General features: G+C 35.5%; 1 protein-coding gene across 1 annotated transcript; it reads right to left on the minus strand.

Moving 5' to 3' along the window:
- Window positions 1-854: 854 nt before the first annotated feature.
- LOC123534051 (3 beta-hydroxysteroid dehydrogenase/Delta 5-->4-isomerase type 3-like) lies at window positions 855-25802 on the minus strand. Its single transcript, XM_045316089.2, has 4 exons — window positions 25596-25802; window positions 7395-7559; window positions 1991-2188; window positions 855-1629 (listed from the first exon to the last, which is right to left on the minus strand). The coding sequence occupies exons 1-4, from the start codon at window positions 25741-25743 to the stop codon at window positions 1073-1075; spliced, it is 1068 nt and encodes a 355-aa protein (XP_045172024.2). The 5' UTR covers window positions 25744-25802; the 3' UTR covers window positions 855-1072.

Consider the following 25802-nt stretch of genomic DNA (forward strand, 5'->3'; position numbering starts at 1 on the left):
ACAAAACAAAATAAAACAACCAGCTTTTAATCCCTTTTGATATTTCACTTAGCACAAAGTTTCATATTCTTCGTGCATATATACAAAATTCATACGACAGTTATTTAAGATATCACACGGTTGGTCCTTCTGTGTCGTTCAATAAAAATCTCAATACAAATGTTAAAAACTATCCCCCCAAAACGCAGGTTTTTATTGTTCAATAATGTTTACAAAAATGGGTGTTTTTACATATCAGCATTTCAGAAACCCTCCATGTCGTGTTTCTCTCGGACGGGTAGGTGTGATAATTTCAACTTGACATATCATCAGCAAAATAGGACACATACGCAATGAGCACTTGACTTTAAATCACGTACCGATCGTTTTATTACAATTTAGAAAGCCCGTTTATCTTAATATATATTTTATCATTACAAAAATTACATTTTTAGTAGGTGGTCTAGTGGTAACACGCTTGACTGTAAATCCAGATGTTCGGGGTTCGAATCCCGGTCCAGACACTGGAAATTTCTGAGATGCTCTTGAGTGTCTCCCACCTAACTAAGAGGCCTGTACTGGTTCTTCCCAGGAAAGACGGCTTAGCGTGTATCGGTGCTAACACCGGGCACGTTAAAGAACCAGATTGTCTATTCGCAAAGACCTAGGCTAAGTAAGCCGGACAAGCCGGTGTCTAAAAAGGATTTCTGGCTATCTATTCTGGGGGCTTTATCTTACTTTGTCCCTCTGGTCAGATCGCTCTACAGAGGATGAATTTCGCGCCCTGTGTGGCTGCAATATGTAAAGCGCCTTTGAACGTGTTTATCATGAAAAGGGCGCTATATAAATCTGGTATAATAATAATAATAATAATGATAATAATAATAATAATAATAATAATAATAATTGTCGACACAAACATTTACATTTCTGATCTACGAGGGCCTTTGAATTAGAATAAATCTGAAATCTCCATGTGCAAAGTTCATTAAACAATACAAAGGTATTAACGCGTTGTTGATTTTTTAAATATTCTAGTTCATTTATCTGCGACAGCAAGGACTTTTAACTTCTTTCAGTGTTTCATCTCATCCTACAGTGACTTGATGAATTTAACAAGTCTGCGTTTTATTTGTTCTTCATCGAAAATCGGTTTATATCGTAAGATACGTCTCGCCTTGTCATCCTTCACTAATCTTGTTAGATCGCAGACATGGAAAACCCACCTGCCAAATGGACAATTGACATGGCACACAAACGATAACAAGGTCAAAACTGGAAACAAAATGCGCAGAAATGCCAAAATCATCCATGCTTTTGGTGAAAGAGGAAATGGCTTCAAATTGCATTCCTCCAAGATCGGATCAAAAAATTCCACACGTTCATTTCTAGGCGTATCGTCTTTGATGAAATAAGAGGTGCCCGCGATGTCGCTGCTTCCTTTAGTTCGAAGAGCAATATCGGTCTGGATAAAAGCCGATGCTACGTTGCCGGCATAAACATAGTCGCTCTTCTTAAAAGTGAGTACCAATTTCATATAATAACCGGTTTTCTTAGTAAAAGCACTACCGAACATAGGCGCGATATTCTTCCAGTCATAGTCGCCATATATCGCCACAGGGCGGATGGATACTGTCTTCAAAGTTGAACCTGTGTTAATGTAAAAATAATAAAAGTTGGCAAAAGTTAAAAGCCAGAAGTTAAAAATGAAAAATATTTTTCATCATATCAAAACGCCGGGCTAAATGCCAATTATGTCTTCTTAAGAACTACAATGAAAGAGGTGAGCACATAGTCTTCAAGGTTACAAACGATATTATTTACAAAACACGGCGACTGGCTTTAAAGCATCGAAAAAACATAAACCCTAATATATTGTTGCTATCATATAAAACAATAGTTCGTAAACTGTCAAAGTGCTCTGAAAATAAAAGAAATATGTAAATAATGTAAAAGTAAAACTAGACATTGAAACTATCAGTCTACATAAAAAAACATTTGAAATACTTACAATTTGCGTTCAGAACCAGTTCTTCGGCATACTGTTTTGTCTTTCCATAAACAGGGAAGAAGTTTTCCTTAGGATACTCGGTGTCATCTTCAGTGGCGTCAAAAACGCCATCATTTCCAATTACAACATCCGCGGAACTGCAGTAAAGAAGGCGTTCAACCCCTGTCTTCTTGCAAGCCTCTATAATAGTTCTGGTGCCTACAGAATATCAAGTTAATTGATTAGATTTTTAATCAGGTATTTTTGATCATGTATGCTCATCTGTATAAAGTAGGCAGAGGAACTTAATTTACAAACTTCAAGTAGGAACTATCTATTTTAGATATTTGTATAGTTAACTGCATCAAAGTACGCAGACTAAAAAAAATATCATTTTCTGAAAAAAAAAGTTATTTGAGCTGAAAAAAAAATATCCCGGGTAAAATAGTTTTAAAAAATGGAGACAACTCCGCTAAGGTCTTATGGTAGGCGTAGTTGGGTATTGACCTTTATCTTATGTAATCTATGCACTTTTTATCTCTAGGCAGGGAAAAAGCATGCATAATTGCCACAAGGATTAGCAATTCTAAACAGAAACTGTGTAAGGATCAAATACGGTAAGTTAATGCCCTGGGGAAGGTGTGTGACATTTTCCTTGGTGAAATTTGTCAACATACAGACGATGTTTTTGAAAAAGTCAGAACCCACTGAATTTCACATGGTAAAATATTTTGAAAGGGCTACTTCTGAAAAGAGAACTATCTCTACTACCCATATATATGCGTCAAAGTATTGGAATGATATTTAGAAATACGAGAAAATCAAAGATCAATTTCAGGACTGATAGATACATGACTGTCTTATCATGAATAACATTTAACATAGTTAGATTGCTTTTCGATTGCACTGGTATAACACGGACGGGATTAGGATTAACAAACGGTGTTCACCCAACAATTTTGCTTTATAAACAGGTTGTTTCCCTTGTTTAAAGAGGGCTGAAAGGGTAAGTCTCAATATAAAGTACTTTGCTAATCGTACATATATAACCCCAAAAAGCAAAATTAAAGTGTCGTTCCATACACTAAGCTGTGTATTACAGGTTGCTTGAGATCGCGCCAATAAGTAAGATTTGGCTAACTTGTAATTTTCCATAGGTACCTTGCTATACATCGAATGGTTAATGTGTGTGAAAAATAATGCTGATAGTCAGAGCAAAATGTTTAAAGTTTACGTTCAGTATTTCTGCAAAGAGATTTCAAACAAATTGCATCCGTATACCATATTAGAACAGACACTTTGATAGTGTGATTGCTGCTTTGGAGATTTTATGAATTCGAGAAACAAACATACAGAGGACAATAACAGTCGGTTAATTACACTGTATGTATAAGAAGGATTTACGCCGAAGGTATAGTCATGATTTACACCGTGCATTTAATAATACATCACGCTGTCTAGAAGATATACTTAACATGGATAATCCGTTTTTTTGCTCAGTTGGTGGATACTATTTAACCCCAGAAGCTGCAGTTAAATTAAACTAACAAATCGGATACTACTGCTTCGTTTCTAGATTTACATCTCTCTATTTACGACAAATTTATACATACCAAACTCTATGACAAGAGGGATGATTTTAATTTTAGTATTGTAAATTTCCCCCATTTGGATGGGGATGTACCCCAGGCTACATCTTATGGAATATATATTTCTCAGTTAATTGGTTTGTAAGAGCGTGTAGTCATGTTGAGCGTTTCATTGAACGTAACCAATATATTACAAATAAGCTACTTCAACAGGTCTACCGTTATTATGAATTACTTAGATACTTTGCTAAATTTTACTATCGTAATTCTGATTTGGTTTTAAAATACAACAGCAATTTAAAGACACTTCTGCGAGAAGATATATCAAAACCCGCTTTTTATGGGGATGTGGTTTACAAACTTCGTAAGAGTTTGGGTCATGGCAATTTCCCAATTGTATTTAGTAAAGTCATTAAACGTTTTATTAAAAGAGGTTATGAACCAACTGTTTTGAAACACACCGCATCTTTGGTGTTCAGCCCTTTTACAGTTGGACGTTATGCTTTCCTCTTTGATTGTGTCTGGCGGAACAGGTGGAGGACTCTGATTAATTGTTCTTATATCCCACCGAGATTGAGCTATTTTACATTACATGCCTTCTGTTTCCTTTGCGTATGTTAGGTTTCACCTGGAGGGGTTAACTTTTATTTAAACTGTCTTGTGACTTTGGAACATGATGGGGGTAAGAGTGTGGTTAGGTGCACCATAAACCGGTTTAAGCTCCCAGTGGTGGTTTTGCCACAGACCGTTCCGTAAGTATAGGCAGGATTTACACCGTCTTAGATATTGCCAAGATTTACACTTTATGCCTAGGTTGGATTTACACCGTATGTATAGTCAGGATTTACACCGTACGTGTAGCGATGATTTACACCTACTGTAGGTATAGGCAGTATTTACACCCATATGTATAGGTAGGATTTACACCCAACGTATGATTTACACCGTAGATATAGGCAGGAATTACACCGTAGATGTAGGCAGGATTTACACGGCACATATAGGCAGTATTTATATAATAATTAACAATACCAACATATAAGTTCAAATAAAATTTGTAAAGTAGTTTTGACGTATGAAAATCAACCAAGCAAATTAAAAGTCAAACTACTTTGACCAAGTTTCTTCTTGAGGTATGCAACTAAAATATAAACTTCCAAGTAGGCACTACTTATATCAGATATATGTGTAGTTAACTGCATCAACTTACACAAAATGAAAAAGTAACCAAATAGTCGTTTTCTGACAGGAGTTCTTTAAACTGAAAAACTGATACTGATTATTACTATCAAATTATCTGGAAAAGAAATAGGGATGACTATAGCTAAATCAGGACCAGATACTTTTTATCGTCTGCAAACTATGCACGTTTTACCTCTATGCATGGAAAAAATGTTTGCATTATTACCACAGGCAGATTTGAGCAAACGTTATTATTGGTCTGTCTTCTGTTTTTGAAGACATGCCTAACGATCACATGAAAAACCCTGGGAATATTATAACACCTTTTTAGCTCACCAGAGCATAAAGTGCTCAAGGTGAGCTATTGTGACCGGTCATTGTCCGGCGTCCGTCATCAGTCGTGCGTCGTCCGTCGTGCGTCGTCCGCCAACATTTGCCTTGTGAACACTCTAGAGGTCACAATTGTGACCCAATCTTTATGAAATTTTGTCAGAATGTTAGTCTTGTACATCTCTATGTCAAGTTCGAAAGTGGGTCATGTGGGGTCAAAAACTAGGTCAGTAGGCCAGATCAAAGGAAAAGTTTGTGAACACTCTAGAGGCCACAGTTGTGACCCAATATTTATGAAACCTGGTCAGAATGATTGCTTTGATGATTTCTAGGTTAAGTTCGAATCTGGACTATGTGGGGTCAAAAACTAGGTCACTCGGTCAAATCAAAGGAAAAGTTTGTGAACATTCTAGAGGCCACAATTTTGACTCAATCTTTATGATACTTGGTCAGAATATTTAACTTGATAATTTCTAGGTCAAGTTCGAAACTAGGTCATGTGGAATCAAAAACTAGGTCAGTAGGCCAGATCAAATGGAAAGCTTGAAAAGTCGTGACTTAATATTTATGGAACTTGGTTAGAATAATTATTTTGATGTTTTCTAGGTCAAGTTTGAATCTGGGTCATGTGAAGTTAAAAACTAGGTCACCCAGTCAAATCAAAGGAAAAGCTTATGAACACTTTAGAGGCCACAATTTTGACTCAATCTTTATGATACTTGGTCAGAATGTTTGCCTTTGTGATTTCTATGTCAATTTCGAATCTAGGTCATGTGGGGTCAAAAACTAGGTCAAGCGGTCAAATCAAAAGAAAAGCTTGTGAACACATTAGAGGCCACAATTTTGACTCAATGTTTATGAAACTTGGTCAGAATGTTTGACTTGATGATCTATAGTCAAGATTGAATCTGTGTCATTTAGGGTCAAAAACTGGGCCAGTAGGCCAGATCAAAGGAAAAACATGTGAACACTCTAGAGGCCACAGTTGTAACTCAATCATTATGAGATTTTGTCAGAATGTTTGTCTTGATGACCTCTTGGTCAAATTTGAATCTGGGTCATGTTGGATCAAGGTCACCCGGTCAAATCAAAGGAAAAGCTTGTGAACATATTAGAGGCCACAACTTTGATTCAATCTTTATGAAACTTGGTCAGAATGTTTGACTTGATGATCTCTAGGTCAAGATTGAATCTGGGTCATTTTGGGTCAAAAACTAGGCCAGTAGGCCAGATCAAAGGAAAAGCGTGTGAACACTCTAGAGGCCACAATTGTAACTCTATCATGAGATTTTGTCAGAATGTTTGTCTTGATGATTTCTAGGTCAAATGCGAAACTGGGTCATGTGGGGTCAAAAACTAGGTCAGTAGGCCAGATCAAAGGAAAAACTTGTGAAGCTTCCACTTTTTTCTATTTTGGGAACATTCTAGTGGCCACTGTAGTGACTCAATCTTTATGAAACTTGGTCAGAATCTTTGTCTTTATGATCTCTAGGTCCAATATTAATCTAGGTTATTTGGGGTAAAAAACTAGGTCACATCGTCAAATCAAAGGAAAAGTTTGTGAACACTCTAAAGGCATCAGTTGTGACTCAATCTATGTGAAACTTGATTAGAATGTGTGTCTTGATTATCTTTAGGTCAAATTCGAAACTTGGTCATTTGGGGTCAAAAACTAGGTCAGTAGGCCAGATAAACTCTGGTGAGCGATATTGGGCCATCATGGCCCTCTTGTTTGATGAAATTTATCAACAAACAGATGAAAGTTTTAGAAAAGTAAATGTTCACAGAATTGTACAAGACGAAATATGTTAGTAAAGCTGCTCACGGAAAGTGTGTTGGATTTTACGGCGTATCGACACTAATAGGTCAAAGATCACCGAAACTGACGGAAAGAGAACAACAGATATATGCGTCAAAATGTAAGACAACAAGAAATATCAAAAATCAAAGAGAACAATCTGAGGACGGTGATATGTTGTATCGCAGGTAAAAGAGAGATTGCTTTTCCATTGCATTTAAATAAAATGGACAGGATTAGGACTGACAAAATGTGTTTACTCAGCAGTTTCACTCTATAAAACAGGTTGTTGTTTCCCACGAGTGTAGACGGCTTATGGTTAGTCTCTGTCGGAGGAATAATAAAATTTGAAACACCTGTAACACCCACTTGCTTAGCCTTAACCTAAATGGCACTAAATAAAATCTACAGACAGCGCAACAAAACGACATTATTTACTGAGTAACAGATAACACGCGCACAGTTATAAACCGTAGCACATAAACAAGTGCGTCCAGTCATAACTGAAATAAATATATATATTTACCTTCAACATTAACTTGGTAACACTTCTTTTCATCAGGGAAAAGTGAAACATCGATGAGACTTGCAAGATGAATGACACAAGAAACACCCGTGCAAGCCTCCTGTACGAGTTCAGAGTCTAATATGCTGCCAACGAACTGTTTCACAGGTTTTGTAGATTCATAATCTGGAAAGAGATGCCAAGAAAATGATTATTCTTTAACACACCATATTGAAAAGTAATATATTCGTCAAAATAGTGTATAATAAATGCATTAGAGACAATGGCAGTGGCAGATGACAGTAACAGTGTGTGTGTGTGTGTGTGTGTGTGTGTGTGTGTGTGTGTGCGCGCGCGTGTGCGTCTGCGTGCATGCGTGCGTGACATTAAGTATCACAGTCGTGAATGACCTCAATAGCTTATTTGAGCAGTTATTTAAATAATAGTCAGTTTATCCTGGAACCTTTGGTTTATCCTTAAAGGCGTTCGTACATAATTAACAACACACGGTGATACGACGTAATATTTTATCTTTTGATACTTTTTGGATCGATTCAAAGTTAACAATGCAGAAATTTCCTTACTGCAAACCGAACAAAATAGTGCGGAAAGTAGTTTCATGCCATAGATTAAGTCAACCATCAAAATATAATTATTCTGGCACGACTGTATTTTCAGCTGTCGAACGTCCAAAATAAGAAATTCTTTACGTATTTTTCAATTTTTATTATATACATTTCCGTTGTGTATTTCTAACTGCAGTTACATATTAATGCGCGAAAACTTGGTCACCGACAAACCTACGATGCCAGCTTTGTTTGCAGCACAGTCTGATCCTTAAGACTTTGTTTAAAGATTACAGCTAGCCTAGAAGAGCCTTTTTTGTAGCGATTGTGATAGTATTAAACATCGATAAGATTTTATTGAACTGAAAAAAAAACAAAAACAATCCGAGATAGTAAGAGGAACAGCTGTAGTTCGATTCGTCTTTAAAAAGTTACCTCCCTTTGTTTCATTTACGTCCTTTGCATACATGTCAGAAATACATTTTTCCACGAACAAAAAGAGGTTAATATCTCATTCCAACTATTCAGATCATCAGGCAAATCATAACTTTATTTTACAACAGACATGCTGATTTAATCTGTAAATGCTCTATACTTTATTATATCTGTTTATGCAGGATGAAGGTGTACTTTCGCCCCAGTCAGTTCGTCCCCAATCGATTTTATGGAATGGTGAGAGATCCGTTACTTAATATACAATAAGTAACATGTACGTATTATGTACTGTATAGCAAGAGTATAAATTAATTGCTGATAAAAATTATGATTATTTCTTATCACGATTTTTGTAAATCACTAAATGTTTTAATTATAATTATCAACAAGTCATGAGCAAAGAGCTATAAAAATAAATAGATCTGCAACTTGAAAGGTATATAGAGCAAATCTTGCCAACATCCCGTGACAACTAAATGAGATCTCGTGTAAGCGTCTGTTGATTACTCAATCAAGTTGGTAAACGCTTTGAAATTAGATTAATTTCGGATCGTATTCCTACTTGCGTCCGCCTGAGCGTCACACAAATGTTTATGCCCGACTTTGAAAAAGGAGGGGTATATTGTTTTGCAGATGTCGGTCGGTAGGTCGGTCGGTCGGTCGGTAGGTCGGTCTGTCGGTCGGTCGGTTGGAATGTAGACCTATCCGTTTCCGGATGATAACTCAAGAACGCTTGGGCCTAGGATCATGAAAGTTGATAGGGAGGTTGGTCATCACCTGCAGATGACCCCTATTGATTTTGAGGTCTGTATGTCAAAGGTCAAGGTCACATTGAACCTGAATAGTAAAACGGTTTCCGGATGATAACTCAAGAACACTTGGGCCTAGGATCATGAAAGTTGATAGGGAGGTTGGTAATGACCAGCAGATGACCCCTATTGATTTTGAGGTCAGTATGTTAAAGGTCAAGGTCACAGTGACCCTGAACAGTAAAACGGTTTCCGGATGATAACTCAAGAACACTTGGGCCTAGGATCATGAAAGTTGATAGGGAGGTTGGTAATGACCAGCAGATGACCCCTATTGATTTTGAGGTCAGTATGTTAAAGGTCAAGGTCACAGTGACCCTGAACAGTAAAACAGTTTCTGGATGATAACTCAAGAGCGCTTAGGCCTAGGGTCACAAAAATTGATAGGGAGGTTGGTCATGACCAGCAGGTGACCCCTATTGATTTTGAGGTCAGTATGTCAAAGGTCAAGGTCACAGTGACCCTGAACAGTAAAACAGTTTCCGGATGATAACTCAAGACACTTAGGCCTAGGGTCACGAAAGTTGATAGGGAGGTTGGTCATGACCAGCAGGTGACCCCTATTGATTTTGAGGTCAGTATGCCAAAGGTCAAGGTCACAGTGACCAGGAACAGTAAAATGGTTTCCAGGCAATAACTCAAGAATGCTTGGGCTTAGTGTCAGGAAAATTGATAGTTAGGTTGGCCATGACCAGCAGATGACCCCTATTGATTTTGAGGTCAATAGGTCAAAGGTCAAGGTCACATTGGCCAGGAACAGTTAAATGGTTTCTGATCTTCTTGTCCAAAACCATAGGGCATAGGGCTTTGATATTTGGTATGTAGCAAAATCTAGTGGTCCTCTACCAAGATTGTTCAGATTATTTCCCTGGGGCCAAATATGGCCCCACCCCTAGGGTCACATGGTTTATATAGACTTATATAGGAAAAAAAATTGAAAAACCTCTTGTCCAAAACCACAGGGCTTTGATATTTTGTATATGACATCATCTAGTGATCCTCTACTAAGATTATTCAAATTATTCCCCTAGGGTCAAATATGGCTCCGCCCTGGGGGTCACATGGTTTACATATACTTATATAGGGAAAAACTTTGAAAATCTTCTTGTCCAAACCACAAAGTCTATGGCTTTGGTATTTTGTAATGTAGCATCATTTAGTGGTTCTCTACCAAGTTTGTTCAAGTTATCCCTCTCGGGTCAAATATGGCCCTGCCTCAGAGGTCAAATGGTTCATATAGACTTATATAGGGAAAAACTTAGAATCTTCATGTCCATAACTTACATCATTCAAATTTGGACCACATGTATAGTTTTGAGTGGCAAGATGAACCTTGACATGAGTTGACCTTGATCTTGACCTAGTGACCTACTTTCACATTTCTGTACCTACAGCCTTCAAATTTGGACCACATGCATAGGTTTGTGTACTGAAAAAAACTTTGACCTTGTTATTGACCTAGTGACCTACTTTCACATTTTTGAAGGTACAGGTTTCAAATTTGGACCACATGCATAGTTTTTTGTTCCAAAATAAAATTTGACCTTGATTTTGACCTAGTGACCTAGTTTCACATTTCTCAAGCTACAGCCTTCAAATTTGAACCACAAGCGTACTTTTGTGTACTGAAATGAACTTTGATCTTGAGATTGACCTAGTGACCTACTTTCACATTTTTTAAGGTACAGGCTTCAAATTTGGACTGCATGCATATTTTTGTGTTCTGAATTGAAATTTTACATTGATTTTTTATCTATTACCTAATTTCACATTTCTCAAGCTACAGCCTCCAAATTTGAAGCACATGCATAGTTCTGTTTACCGAAATAAACTTTACCTTTAAATTGATCTAGTGACCTGCTTTCACATTTCTCAAGCCACCGCTTTCAAATTTGGACCACATACACATTGTTTTGTACCTAAATGAAATTTGACTTTGATTTTGACCTTGAGCTAGTCTTGAAATTTGGAACATTCAAAAATGGCTCAGTGGATGGCGCCAAGATCAATCTGTAATCTCTTGTTAGGTTAATAGGTTAAAGGTCAAGGTCAGATTAAACCAGAATGGTAATACTTTCGTTTACAGTAAGCATATAATTTCTGTTCCTTGTGCAATTACTAAATGCATCAAGGGGGGCATTTCGTGTTCGACGAGCTCTTGTAAAGTTTGCGTACCACCCCAAATATTTTCAAAGTCCATTGAGATATTGCTTTCATATTTTGCATACTTGTTTACCATCATGACCCCAGTCTGTAAAAAGGAGGAGGCAACTCTATCAAGCATTTTGACTGAATTATGGCCCCTTTTCGACTTAGAATATGCTTACTGTAATGTTAAAGTTTTACTCATAGCTTATATTATACTATCAAGCACTGAGAATAGTCGAGCGCGCTGTCCACTGACAGCTCTTGTTTTTACAATGATAATGGTGTTTTATTTTTATTGTTACTAGTATTTCCTACATGGGGAAGGAATGACTTTATGACTGGAAGTCTGGCAAGTCAACAGTTGTTGTTTGAAAAATGGACTTGATTCTGTTTATCAGGGCCAGGCGTACCGCCTGTTTGATACTTCAGGTAAGCGTCTGTTGATTTGATCACAATTGATCAAGTTGGCAAACGCTTTGAAATAAGATAACGCGCTAACACGTGATGGTGTGGAAGTATGTCCAGTTGCCATTCTTTGTATTTTATAGTTCTTTGAAAGAAACGTTAATTATTTTCATCAATCAGTTCCGAGACAAATAAAAATTTATGAAATTTAGCTTCTGATTATAGTGTTCAAATTGCTATCTATATATAATTTATTATTGAAGTGTCTCGCCGTCTGGTAACTGGATGTCTACTACTAGCCTGGGTTCTAGGCGTCCAGTAGTCAAAGTAATTTGACGTTGTCCTCGGAAATATTGAGATAATTTTCATATGGACAATATCCCCACTTCTGTCAAACACTCGATAGACCAAAATAGTTGAAGCGATTTCTGATGAAACTTTCACCGCTGCTGACGCTTTACATGCTATAGGTTTAAATGCCAATTATTTCACAGAATTGGCAAATTCAAATGCAACTTACATGTATCAAAAGGGGATTCAGTTCCTGATTGATTTATGTAAAAAGTATCAAATATCCAAAATTACAAATGTTCTGGTGATTTAAAACCTATGTATGAACTGTACAAGATTAACATCTACCTTTACTTAGAAAGGCTCAAAAACAGATAGAAACAACTACAGACCAATATCTATTCTTCCTGCACTGTCAAAAATATTAGAGAGCCATGTTTCACTTTCTATTAGATCATACATTGAAGAAAATAATTTAATTCACACAAATCAGTCAGGATTTCGCAATAATCACTCGTGTGAAACAGCACTAATATCTATTACAGAAAAATGGATCAAGGCAATAGACACAGGACAAGCTGTTGGCACAATTTTCCTTGATCTAAGCAAAGCATTTGACCTTGTCAATCACTCATTGCTGCTCGATAAATTGTCAGCATATCAATTCGACTGCAATTCGATCAAGTGGCTTCAGTCATATCTCAGAGACCGCCAACAAAAAGTATGTGTGTCTGGAAAGTACTCTGATTCAATGGAGATAATCTCAGGAGTTCCACAAGGCTCAGTTTTAGGTCCCCTCTTGTTCATTATGTATATTAATGACCTTCCTTTATATATACAACACTCAGAAACAGATATGTTTGCTGATGACACAACCATCAGCACAACAGACTCTGATGTAAAAGTAATATACAAAAACCTTCAGTCTGACTTAGACATAATTCACAGTTGGTGCTCACAAAATGCCATGCTTCTCAACATTCAAAAAACAAAATTGATGTTCATAACTGCAAATAATTACAAACAAAATACAATTCAACAATCATCCCAAAAGCTTAAATTAAATAATGAAGTTATTGCTTACTCCAAATGTGAAAAACTGCTGGGTGTTAATGTAGACAGTAACCTAAACTGGAAAGCACATGTTCATAGCACACTTAAGAAATGTAATTCAAAACTCTACCTCCTCATGCGTATAAAACATTATCTCAGTATCAGTGTTCGCAAAATGTTCTACAATGCATATATATTGCCGCATATAGACTACTGCTGTACAATTTGGGGAAATTGCAGTCTTGAGCTTCAAAATCTGTTCATCAAGTTTCAAAAGCGAGCAGCCAGAATAATTCTAGACAAAGATTTTGACACACCATCCAAATTGCTGTTCAAAGAACTTAAGTGGATGACATTCCCAGAAAGACTGGAATTTAAAAAAGCCATAATTGTCTATAAATCTCAACATGAACAGTCACCAAGCTACATCCAACATCTTTTCACAAAATCCAGCTGCTCTCATGCATTCACTCTCAGATCACACTCAGATGACCTTTTACACATTCCAAAGCCAAATAAAGAATTCTTTAGAAAATCGCTGTCATACTCTGGACCACATATATGGAACTCCATTCCACTACAAATACGCCAGTCCTCTTCCATACAGTCATTTAAACATGCTTACTTACAGTGGAGGTTCTCTGGTGAACACTGATAGCTGTTATCATTCATGTACATAATATTATACTTCTTGTCATGTTTAATTTATGTCTTTGTTTTAATGCTGAACTTAAAATGTTAATTAGTTTTATGCCATTACTATCATGTTGTAAATACCATGTACATATTTCAAGAGGCTCACAGGGAAGACTGGGCTTGCCCAACTGTGTCGCCTCTATAAATAAAGTCGTTATTATTATTATTATTATTACTTCACGAGTGAACTAGGCCTAAAAAAGTCTTTGTTTCTGGTAACATGCTCAAAAGAATTAGGGTAGGTAAGTCGGTAAATTTTTGCGGGGGTGTGGGGGTGGGGATTTTTTTATTAAGGGATACTTTTCGGAAATTATTTTTATATCTAAAAATCTGAAAGAAATATATAAATGTCATGTCTCATATTAAGTATTCAGACATTAAATTATCACAGTAAGAGAAAAAATAACAAAGATGAATTGTCATCGTATGAAAATATTAAAATTAGCAGTGACTACGGGGCCAAAGACTGAACTTCTAGACAACAGGACAATATGAGTACTGACATGACTGAGAGACATATATTTTATCTTTAAAATTAGGGCTAGAAGGATTTCAGACTTTTGAAACCGATCAATTCTTTGTATGAAATCGAACCGATTTGTTTAATTGGCCGCCATATTTAAAATGCTGTTTTCTTTCCCGACGGTTGTGTCAAGGTACTTCCAGCAGCTGATTACATTAGGAACCTCTGGACTTTTATATACTCGTTTGCAAGCAGTGTGATAATTAATAAGCGTATTTTATTTTAAATATATCATGACGAGCAAATTATTGACTATTGACTATGTTTCACTGTGTTTTAGCGGAAATATATTGCGGGTCTATGTGCCTGTCAAAAAATGTATAAAGATAAAGTACTATTCTTGATTTTTATTGTTTGACAGCGATTAGCGGCTTTGCAAAATTGAAACCGGTTTCACCTAGTAATCAAATTGAATCCAATTACCCGAGGAACCATCCCATTACTATTTTAAATAGGGCGATGATTTCAAGTTTGCTCTCCTACTTTTTTCTTGTCCGTTTATATGAAAAGTTACAGGAAACATTATGGTGAAAAAACAATGGCGAATTCAGCAAATATCAAAGAAAGTGTCCAGCTGTCCAGTAACGGATGCCCAGCCAGGGGATTTTCTAGCCATTCAGTAATAGAGTTCTTGAGCCACGCCATGAGAAAACCAACATAGTTCGTTTGCAACCACCACTTATACAGACCAGCCTGGGAATCCGCCCAGTCTGGTTAGGATTCATGCTGGTCGGAAGGCCACTATGTTGGTTTTCTCATGACGCGACTCTCTTAATGAATAAACTTACTGATACCTGCTATTTACTAAAGATATTGATACTTATGTGCAAACAAAATTTTGATTTGAAACAAGATTTTAGAAAAGCATTGGTTCCTGAGTAAACATTAAGTGAACATGTGTAAATTCCATATCAAGCAAAAATATAAAAGAAACAATAAGCTTTTGAACAACAGAAATGAGTTGTTTTTGAGCTTGCTTGCGATGAGCTTGACTAGCTGGCGAGTAGGTGTGTGTGTGTGCGTCTATGCGTCCGTCCGAATTTGTCCGGATCATAACTTTTACATGCATCTTGTTTATATTTAGCATGAATGTTTATACCTACATGTAAGTGAGAAAATGTGACATGCATAAACCCCATGTTCCTATCTCAGGGGTCAAGGTCACAGTTGGGGGTCAGATTTAAAATTGAAGTTCTTCATGCATGGCTGAATTTTGATGTATTTTGGCATGAATGTTCACCCATGAATTTGCAGGTAGCACTGCAGTTAAGTGCTTTTGCTTTCTGTTCCTGATTGCCAAAAACTGACAGTGTCCAATTTGTATGTTCTTACAACTCAATTTTAGTGATTTTTACCAGTGTGACTGAAGTATTTCTAGTTTTACAAAAGAACTAAAGGTTTAAAAAATGCTGCACAGAAGACCTAAAAGTATTTATGAAGAAATGATATTCTCATCCTATTTCAAAATAATTGCATAGGTAATTTCATAAACTTGCATTTGGTTGAAGAATTTAATTTTGGATTAATCTTATGATTTTTAATTTCTTGAAATAAAATAGATGGAGGAAAATACATGTAGGCATAACTATACATTTTCACTTTGTCATTATAATGTGTATACATTTGTTTTGAATTCTTCTGATATAATAATTCAAGTAAATGTAAAAATTATCGATTGTTTAAAGAAAAATTCCAGTTTGAACCTTACTTAGTTAATACACCTCATAACTTACTTAGATATGTAATTAAATTTAGAACGCGTAATAACAGACTCCCGGTTGAAACGGGAAGCTGGAATGGAACAGAACTTCACTTAAGTAAATGTACACTGTGTAATTGTATAGGAAGTATAGGTGATGAATATCACTATTTGTTAGAATGTAAAGAACTGTCTGTATTAAGAAGAAGATTACTAGAACGACAAAATTTAAGACGCCCAAATATTATGCTGTTTAAATCTATTATGAACATCAACACAAAACATTTCGATAAATATAGACATTTTTGTATGTTTGTAAAGGAAATTATTATGAAATTTCATAACGGGTAAATTTTAGGAACTATATGTATTATGCAAAGTTTGAATTGTTTTCAATACACTAACTGGTTTTATTAATTCATCTTTGTTAGAAACGCCACCTGTTATCTATCGGGCCATTTTGTATTTGATATTTCTATAGAGAAGTAATATACATTGAAGTTTATAAATACATGTTGACTGCTATTAAAAACGTATTTCCCTTCTTTGTACAAAACGAGACACGTACATGTTTACATATCTTTTATATTTTATAATTTGTATATATGTTATAGCTCATATTGTCATGTACTACATGAATTGAGTATTGAATAAATTTGAAACTTGATATTGTATTTTCAAGTTTTACATTATTTTGCAGGGGTCATATTTAACAATAGTTTGTACTAGCTGAAATTAGCTAGTGCCTTTTTTGATCACTAGCTAAAATGAAAAACTACCGGCTAAAGTTAATAATATTTAATTACTCTATTAATATTTTACTGGCCAAAACTTACTGATTGATCTCTGTTGATCTCTGTTAGTAGCCAGTCACAAACAAAAATATTTTCTATTAGCTTCAAATAGCTTATGCCATTTTTGTTGACTAATAAAAGATCATAAACATAAATGATGACATTCCTTTCATGAAGAAAAATGTGTACCTTCAAAACAATTAAACTTTATTAAACTCTAAAGACATTTGCTTGTTACATTATTGACTAGCTGAAATTAGCTAGTACATTTCAGACCCAATAGCTATTTTAAAATTCCACTAGCATTTAGCTTGTATGCTTGCCTAAATTTGAACCCTGTTTTGCTAACTCCTCTCCATATTTCAATGTAAGAATGCTTTTTACACCATGTAGGAAGAGGTCTGGATTCAAGTCCCAGTGGAGAGTTTTTTACTACTGGGTATAAAGAAATTGTAGACTGGACAAAAACATACCTCCTTTGCATAAAAAGTGACTTAAAAGGAAATGTAACAAGAGCTGTCCGTAAGACAGCGCGCTCGACTTTTCTCAGTGCTTGACTCTGAATTAGAGCTTTGCCAGTAAAAAAAAATCCAAGTTAAAAAGGGACATAACTGTCAAAATTCAAATCAGAGTTATGGGAATTGTGTCTCCTGGTGTAGACTTTGATAGTAAATAACTATTTTGACTTTCAAGTCAAAACTTTAATAATAACAGAGGTATTTGACTTCATCAAAAATTTTAACAAATTTATTTATTTATTTATTTGGGTTTTACGGCGCACCAACACAGTATAACAAAACATTCTAAGTTAAAAAGGGGCATAATTCTGTCAAAATTCAAAACAGAGTTATGGGGATTGTTTCTCCTAGTGTAGACTTTGATGGTAAATAAGTATTTTAAGTTTCAAATCAAAAGCTTTGATAGTAACAGAGAAATTTGATTTTATCAAAAACTTTAACCAAAAATTCTAAGTTAAAAAGGGGCATAACTCTGTCAATATTCAAATCAGAGTTATGGGAATTGTATCTCCTGGTGTAGACTTTGATAGTAAATAACTATTTTGAGTTTCAAGTCAAAAGCTTTAATAGTAACAGAGATATTTGACTTTATCAAAAACTTTAACCAACGGCGACGCCGACGCCGGGGCGAGTACAATAGCTCTACTTTTTCTTCGAAAAGTCGAGCTAAAAATTATAGTGTAACCCCCACCCCTAATATACCAAAGTCAAAAGCAATACAATATACATAGCTTTAAAATGTTTGTATTGGTATATTCAACAATGATATTGTTTACAGACGATAAATAAATATTGAATTGATTTCACAAAAGGTACGTTTAACTTAATACCTGTTGTGCGAGCTTTAAATTTTCAGTTCAGTTTTGTTAAAATCTACTTTTAGATTACCATTCAAGATACTGCTGTGATACGTCATAGGATGGTGATATATCATTACTGAATGTAAAAGGCAAGCACATGCATTCCTTCATCAAAAGTTAAGTTCACATACATGGTTAAATATCAAACTTTGTGTACATTTGTACATTTTTACACTAGAAAAGGTTCCCCTAATATTTAAACATAATGTGTACAATCTGTGTACAATCTGTGTTGTTCAGTCGATCCTCCAGTACTTTCAGTGCTTTGATTCAGGTAGGCTGACAGTAAATCAATGATCATGTGCGATTAGATATAATATGTATGCATGATATTAGTAATAATTTTAAAACTTGCATTTGTTAGTGCTGCAAACCTATAGAGGTTTAGAACACCGAACTGGTCTACGTGTTGCAACAGAAAGTTTTATATACTAAAATGTTTGTCAGGGTCTCTAGTTTCAGGAACTACTATTCATTTGGTTTGATCTGTACGCAAAAGTTGAGAAATCCAAGATGGCCGCTAAACACAAATATTTATCGAATATTCATATTCACTAATTTCCCTTACCACTATTGAGTTTCAAACTATTTACATCACCTTAAAGTAAGAAATAATGTTACTCATGCGATATAAGTGTACTTTGTTACTACTTTGTCGTTTTTTTATTATTTTTGTCACCTAAGATATGCTAAATTAAGCTTAAAAATAAGGGCTGGGGTAAACAATTTCATGTTTGTTTTAAAACAGAACACACAAACATATGTTATTTTCATTTGAAATTAATGAACTGTGTATAGGCATTTATGTAAAAGCCATAATTTTGACAATTAGTGGGTTTTTATGATGCAACAGTGTATTTAAAGTAAGTGGGGAAGTTTACACTCCTTTCATCTGACAGTATTACACATGGATATACAACTTTTATAACAGTAAGGTACATGTTGCGATAAATCATATAATTTGTAGGCCATGGCAAAACAAGGATTATCCCATATTGTGACTAACATTAGACGAAGACTTAATGTAAGTTCGTTGAAAACTGAATGTCACTAATATGGCTCAAATGGGTGTTTCATAGCAAAGCCTCGTTGAATATTATCTAAATATCCATTCCATTTAACAAGAGTATAGACATTCGATTCTTGCAACTTGTACACTACTGTAAAATATTATCCAGTCATCTACATTGTGCAAATCAATACATACGTTACTGACGCCACTTGATAAATTGTGTGTTTAATGGTCTCTGGTTTTTTAATTGCCCAGTGTATATTGTAATAATGTAGCATATGTTTTAGCAGTTGTCAACAGGCGTTAGTAGACATTTAATGATTAGTAATTTACTGCATTATTTACATATCTTAGCATATGTTAAATGCTTGACCCCAGTTCATTAATACATTCTTAACTATCAATAATTATCAGACATAGAGATGAAAAAAAGTTGTCGATATATTTTTCGACTATCTGTGTTACTGCGAAGATACATTAAAGATTTATGTGTTATATACTGAACTGCTTTTGATCTTTATTCTAGGGTTAGAAATGGGTTGATACATACGTTACAAATTAAATTAATTTCTCTTAAATTTAAAAATAACAAAAAACAATAATTGTCTAAGAAACTGCTTGTTCTTTCTTAAACAGGATTTTTATTTTATAAACAACATGCAATCCGTATGTAGTTGAGTTTGTCAAAGAGATACGTGACTGATAAAACAATACCATAAACATTAGGACTAGTTCAATATCCTCCTCCTAGTTTAGATTTCCATTGTCTTGAGTTGTTTTGGAGGTCATTATATTAAAAAAAAATCTGCCTTAATAATCCCGAATGTGATTAGATTTGATGGGAACCTTCTTACTGATATCAGATATATTAGATATTATTTTCCCAATGGCTCTATTTGTTGCAAGCATTCTATTGTCTGATGTTCTTTCCTTTCAAATATGTGTACATGCAATATTGAATACATGTTCATATGTTTCAGAAAGTGCTGGGATACATACGTTATAACCGGTAACGTATGTACTGATATTTTCCAATGCCTACAATTTTGTTACTGAATTGCTTTTAAGTATACCACTGTTATTCTTTAACAGGTTATGCCAATTGTGTAGAAAATACCAGTTGTGTTGAAACAATACAGGAAATGCACCGTCTGAATATAGAAATATAACAAAATTTCCTCATGAATATCTGGCCAGCAATTTTAGTTCAAATGTTACCAATATATTCTGCATTTCGTCCTTGATTGTTGGCAAAATGTTTCTAATGTATATCCTTATTTGTCTGCATACTTCGTGAATATATTCAGCACAGATATCTAAAGCCTTAATATACAAACAAAGTGGCAATCCTTTTTATTTCAGCGTTTTCTCAGTAACGTATGTATTGATACTTAGTTACTTGCTTTTATAGATAAAATATCAATTTTTACAGCATTGAACAGGTATATTTTAATTTTATTTCCATTAGTTTTTATCATAAATCACTTTCAAATCGTAGAATTTTGATAAAATAAATGCTCCAAGTTAACAAACATTACTAAAATAGTACCTTTCTTCAGTGTGCCATAACTTTTGTTTCACAAATTTGAGGTTGGTGAAAATTTCAGAGATGACTCTTTATATGTTAAACTGTGTTAACAGCAATACAGTTTAAAATTTCTAGAACATTTCTTTTTCTTTTTGTTTTACCAATTATCATTTGAGCCTCATTAGTGACATTGGCTGTAAATTCAGCATAAAATGATCATAATATTTCACAAAAAGCAATATCATTAAAAAAAATTGTGTACCTTTCTAAAACTAAGTTCTTATAGTAGGTTCCTGTTAAGTTATAAACATGTTAGTGTTTGAGAAGAGACAAATCTATTACTACGAGGGTTGTTCAAAAATAACGTAGACATTTGCTGTCAACAGCTGCCTTTTGTGTGTAGTGCAATGTGAGATATATGATTCGCAATTTTTGTGTACTTCGGTCATACTGTTTTTTCTTAATGTTTTGCCACTTAGAATATGAATCAAGCAGCAGCTTTGCCAGAACTATTGAATGATCTTGTTTGCAGGTGTGAAATGTGGAGCAAAACATGCATATGCTTTGCAAACAAACAACCATGCACCGGGATCACAAACTCAGGGGACATGATGTGCATAAACGTTTATACACTGGCACCAGCCTTTGTCGAGGACAATGAGCTCGGATAACGAATAGAAAGTTACCACATTGTTTGTGCCAGTAAACAGATATGATATTTTATACATTATAAAATTGGATCAACAAAAAATATATGCTGGAATACAGTGGCATTTATTAATAATTTAATGACAATATGTCAAGAAGTATATATTCGTAATCATTTTGTTCAGAATGTTTTATGGGTTTTGAGACCCCAACTTCGAAATACTTATTTAATATTGACATGCTTCTTTTTTTAATACGATTCATTTCGCGTTTATACATTGTGTACATTTGTTGTAAATTATACACCACTAACCTGGACTTCATTGACAAAACGCAATTGTTAACAAGAGCTGTCCGTAAGACAGTGCGCTCGATTGTTCTTAGTGCTTTACTCTGAATTAGACCTTTGCCAGTAAAAACATTTATAAAACTTTAACCAAAAGTTATAAAGGGGCATAACTCTGTCAAATTTAAATCAGACTTACGGATATTGTTTCTCCTAGTGTAGACTTTGCATTTGCACCCCCTCTCCTTTTACTAGGAGTAGGTTATTGTGCCCACCATAATTTTGTCCGCCGGGCGTCCGTAGGCGGTGCCCGACTGTTGTTTTTTCCTGCTTGTTTGTGCGTGCGTGCGTGCGTAAATATGTGTATGTCTTGGGCATTGCCCCACAGTGTTGTTTTTTTTTACTTGTATGTATGTAAGTTGTGTGTGTGTGTGTGTGTGTGTGTTTGTCTTTTGTACGTTGGATGTCTGCGCTGCTGTGGTTTACATTGTTGGGTTACTGCGTTTAAAGGCCCGGTCACACCGACCGAACTTTGTTGGAGCGTTCCTGGAGCGGTGAAAAAAATTCATCACCGCTCGTTACCGTTCACCACCGTTAAACAGAAGTTGGCCCCCGTTAAGGCAACGCCGTATACGCTCGGCCACCGCTAATGGTCCCTCCTACCGCTCCGAAAGTTTTGAGCTGCACAAAATATTGCGAGCGGTGAGGAGCGGGCAATTTTCCGCTCCGGCAAAGTTCACCACCGCTCTAACAACGCCCAGTCAAGTTTGGCAAGTTCGTGGACGCTTGGGTCCGCTAGGCCAACGCAGAAATCTTGAACGCTGGACCACCGCTGCTTCGCCAGCTTTGCCCGGGCGGTGATTAAACGTTGCACAAACTTTGGTGGAGCGGTTGTAAGCATTTTACGAGCGGACACGGGATTGCTGGAACGGTGTCGTAGTCAAAAGCGGTATGCCGCTAAACCAACTTTAAAACCCCGCCGAGCCAACGCACGCATGCGCGGAACGCCGCTCTATCAACGCTCGCGTCACCGCTAAACCAACGCTCGCTACCGCTCGCTACCGTTAAACCAACGCTAAAGCAACGCCGGCTTCAGCGGTGCACCTCTAAGGCAACGCCCGTGTTTTCGATTTTTTCCCCATTTTGTGCGCGGTGACGAGCGTTGTCTAAATTCCGCCCCCTCTCCCTACCGTTGAAGGAACGCTCCAACAAAGTTCGGGCGGTGTGACCGGGCCTTAAGGAATGTGGCTTTCCCTTTTGAATATTCATCCTTGCTCCACTTTCCCTCCAACATTCGTCCCTTTTATCTACCCCTTGCCCCTTCTCGCCCCTTTTTTCTGTATTTGGCATGTAATTAAAATGTACTTGTTTGGTTTTTGAAGCAACCCGTCTACAATATTTTTCCGTTACAGCATCTTTTTGTTGTGGGCCTACTTTGCGATGCATGGTTCTATGGCTGTGATTGGGGTGCTCTGTCTTTCCGAAAAATCTACCCTTACCTTTTATCTTTGATAGTAAATAACTATTTTAAGTTTCAAGTCAAAAGCTTTGATAGTAACAAAGATATTTGTCTTTATCAAAAACTTTAACCAAAAAAGTCTAAGTTAAAAAGGGGCATAACTCTGTCAAAATTCAAATAAGAATTATGGGGGGATTGTTTCTCCTGGTGTAGACTTTGATAGTAAATAACTATTTTAAGTTTCAAGTCAAAAGCTTTGATAGTAACAAAGATATTTGACTTTATCAAAAACTTTAACCAACGCCGACGCCGGCGCCGGAGCGAGTGCAATACACGTAGCTTTACTTTTTCTTCGAAAAGTCGAGTTAAAACTAGTTAGTGATCGCACCCAAGGCTGTCATTAGCACTTTATATTGTATCTTTATAGAAAGGTTAGAAATGCATTTTGTAGGCTAAGGGTTTATTACATAGACTAAATAGTTAAAGGCATAAACCTATCCAATTCCTTACACAGAATGAAAATGTCACTATTGCAATACCTAAAGGATGAGTTTCATTTTGTATAAGAATGCTCGCATTTAATGATTTGAGGAAAAAAGTATATAAAAAAATATTCCTGGTCAATACTAAGTACGCCAAGACTTATTGAATAAATGACTTCCGACAATGTTAATATTAACAAGAGCTTAGCTATGTATGTACATAAAGCTTTTGACTTATTATTTTAACTGGCCATTCACCTCACGCTGTACATAATATATGAATGAATATGCATATAATATGAAGGATCTATGGTCCACAGCGTCAGCAAATAAACTCTAAAGACAACTCTACCAACAATTTCATTTAAATGTATACATATGTACACTTACTAATGAAGTAATATAGCAGCTGTCCTTTTAGGAAATTGAGAATATATTACTTTGTCATAATAATGTAACATTTCATGGAATACAGTGTTTTTTGTAAAATGTAAAAGCATATAATGACTATTGTTAGTGTAAACATGCAATGTATACTATCGGCTGTTTTACTGATTAGCTTACTAAGTAATTCATCATATCTGCTTTGAATGATGATTTTAGAAAAAAAAAGTCTACAGAAGTATTTTGTATTTAGTAAATACTGATGCAAAAGCACACAGCTGTCAATTTAGAGTAAAAGTATTGCAATATTTTGATCATTATGTCGGTCACCATTTTGGCTGCCATTCTGGATGCCATTTTGGCAGCTCTTTCGGACCATATTTTGGTTACTATATTGATTTTTTGACTTGGCATTAAGTTAAATACTTTGTTACTGTATACTGAGTATATTTATCAATCCGATATTATTACTTTTTCATTTATAAATATAACGTTATAACTGTAGAACCTAACGCTATACAAGGTGCATCTGAAATGCATTTAAATTACCCCACCCACTCTTGAAACCCTACAACTTAATTCTAACACACCATGGTTGTTCCTTTATTTGATGAAAGATCTAAATAAACATACTCCAAACAACAATTTTGGCTTGAAATCACCATTTTTTTGTGTGTCCTTTGTAAGCCTACACATGAAAATGCTAACCCTAACCCCTAATTTTGAGCTTAATTTTGCATATTTTAGGTAAAAAAATGTGAAAAACAATGATAAATAGAATCAAAGTACACTTATATCGCATTAGTGGTATTACTTCTACCATAAAAGATGATGTATGCCTTTTTGAATCAAATCAAGGAAAGGGAAAGTAATGAATATCAATATTCCCTAACTGTTTGTGCTTTGGCAGCCATCTTGGCGGTCATTTGGATTTCTCTGGCTTTGCATCCAGGTGGAACCAAATGAATGGCAGTTCTAGAAACTACAGACCCTGACGAACAGTTTGGTATATAAAAGTTACTGTTGCAACACGTAGACCAGTTACCCCTCGAAATACGCAAGTAATTTCAGCTGATTTGCAGTACTATGTATGAAGTTATTTATACAGTGATTTTATTGTCACGTTACGTGATTTATTAGAGGTCTGTGTGCCTTCAATCAGACTTGCGCAAATTTTTGCGTATAACAAATAATATTCTGCAGTTAACTATTAACTCGGTCGGTATGACTCTTAGCCCGACAAAATAAAATAGGCAAGTTACCGTGTATTATACATTTATGTAATTTACACGGTGTATCTCCCTTTTTGTTTACACTTTTGCTAAAGAAAAGATTTACGAAGCGTTTCATTGTGCGAATAAAGAGGCAAAATAATAGTCATGTTTTAACCTATTGCCGATCTTATATTATTGTAGTATTTTAACCTGTTGTCATGTACAACAACTACACAAAATGAATCAGAAATTGCTGTGTTGATTACTTTTATACCGGTAAGGACAACTATAGTCTTTAAAACATGTGCCCTAAAAGAACGAGCTGGTCTCAAGACTTGACTACATACTCTTTTTGATAATCGTATGCTGTAAAAAAATGCGGATTTTAGCGAAAAGTGAAACTATTTCCTACCTGTCTTATTCTCATATGGAACAATATCAAGTACTCTAATTTCTGTCACGTGGTCAGCATTTGTTTGTAGTAATCCAACCATATGTTGTCCTACAAATCCTGAACTCCCGGTTACCAAAACAGCATAGTTATCCCTTCGCTTCGCCATTTTTGTAACTTTACATTTTGGTCATGCTCAAGTAGTATGGCGAATATATTGATTTTGGT

Source organism: Mercenaria mercenaria, chromosome 12 (assembly GCF_021730395.1).
Source record: "Mercenaria mercenaria strain notata chromosome 12, MADL_Memer_1, whole genome shotgun sequence".
Lineage (NCBI taxonomy): Eukaryota > Metazoa > Mollusca > Bivalvia > Venerida > Veneridae > Mercenaria > Mercenaria mercenaria.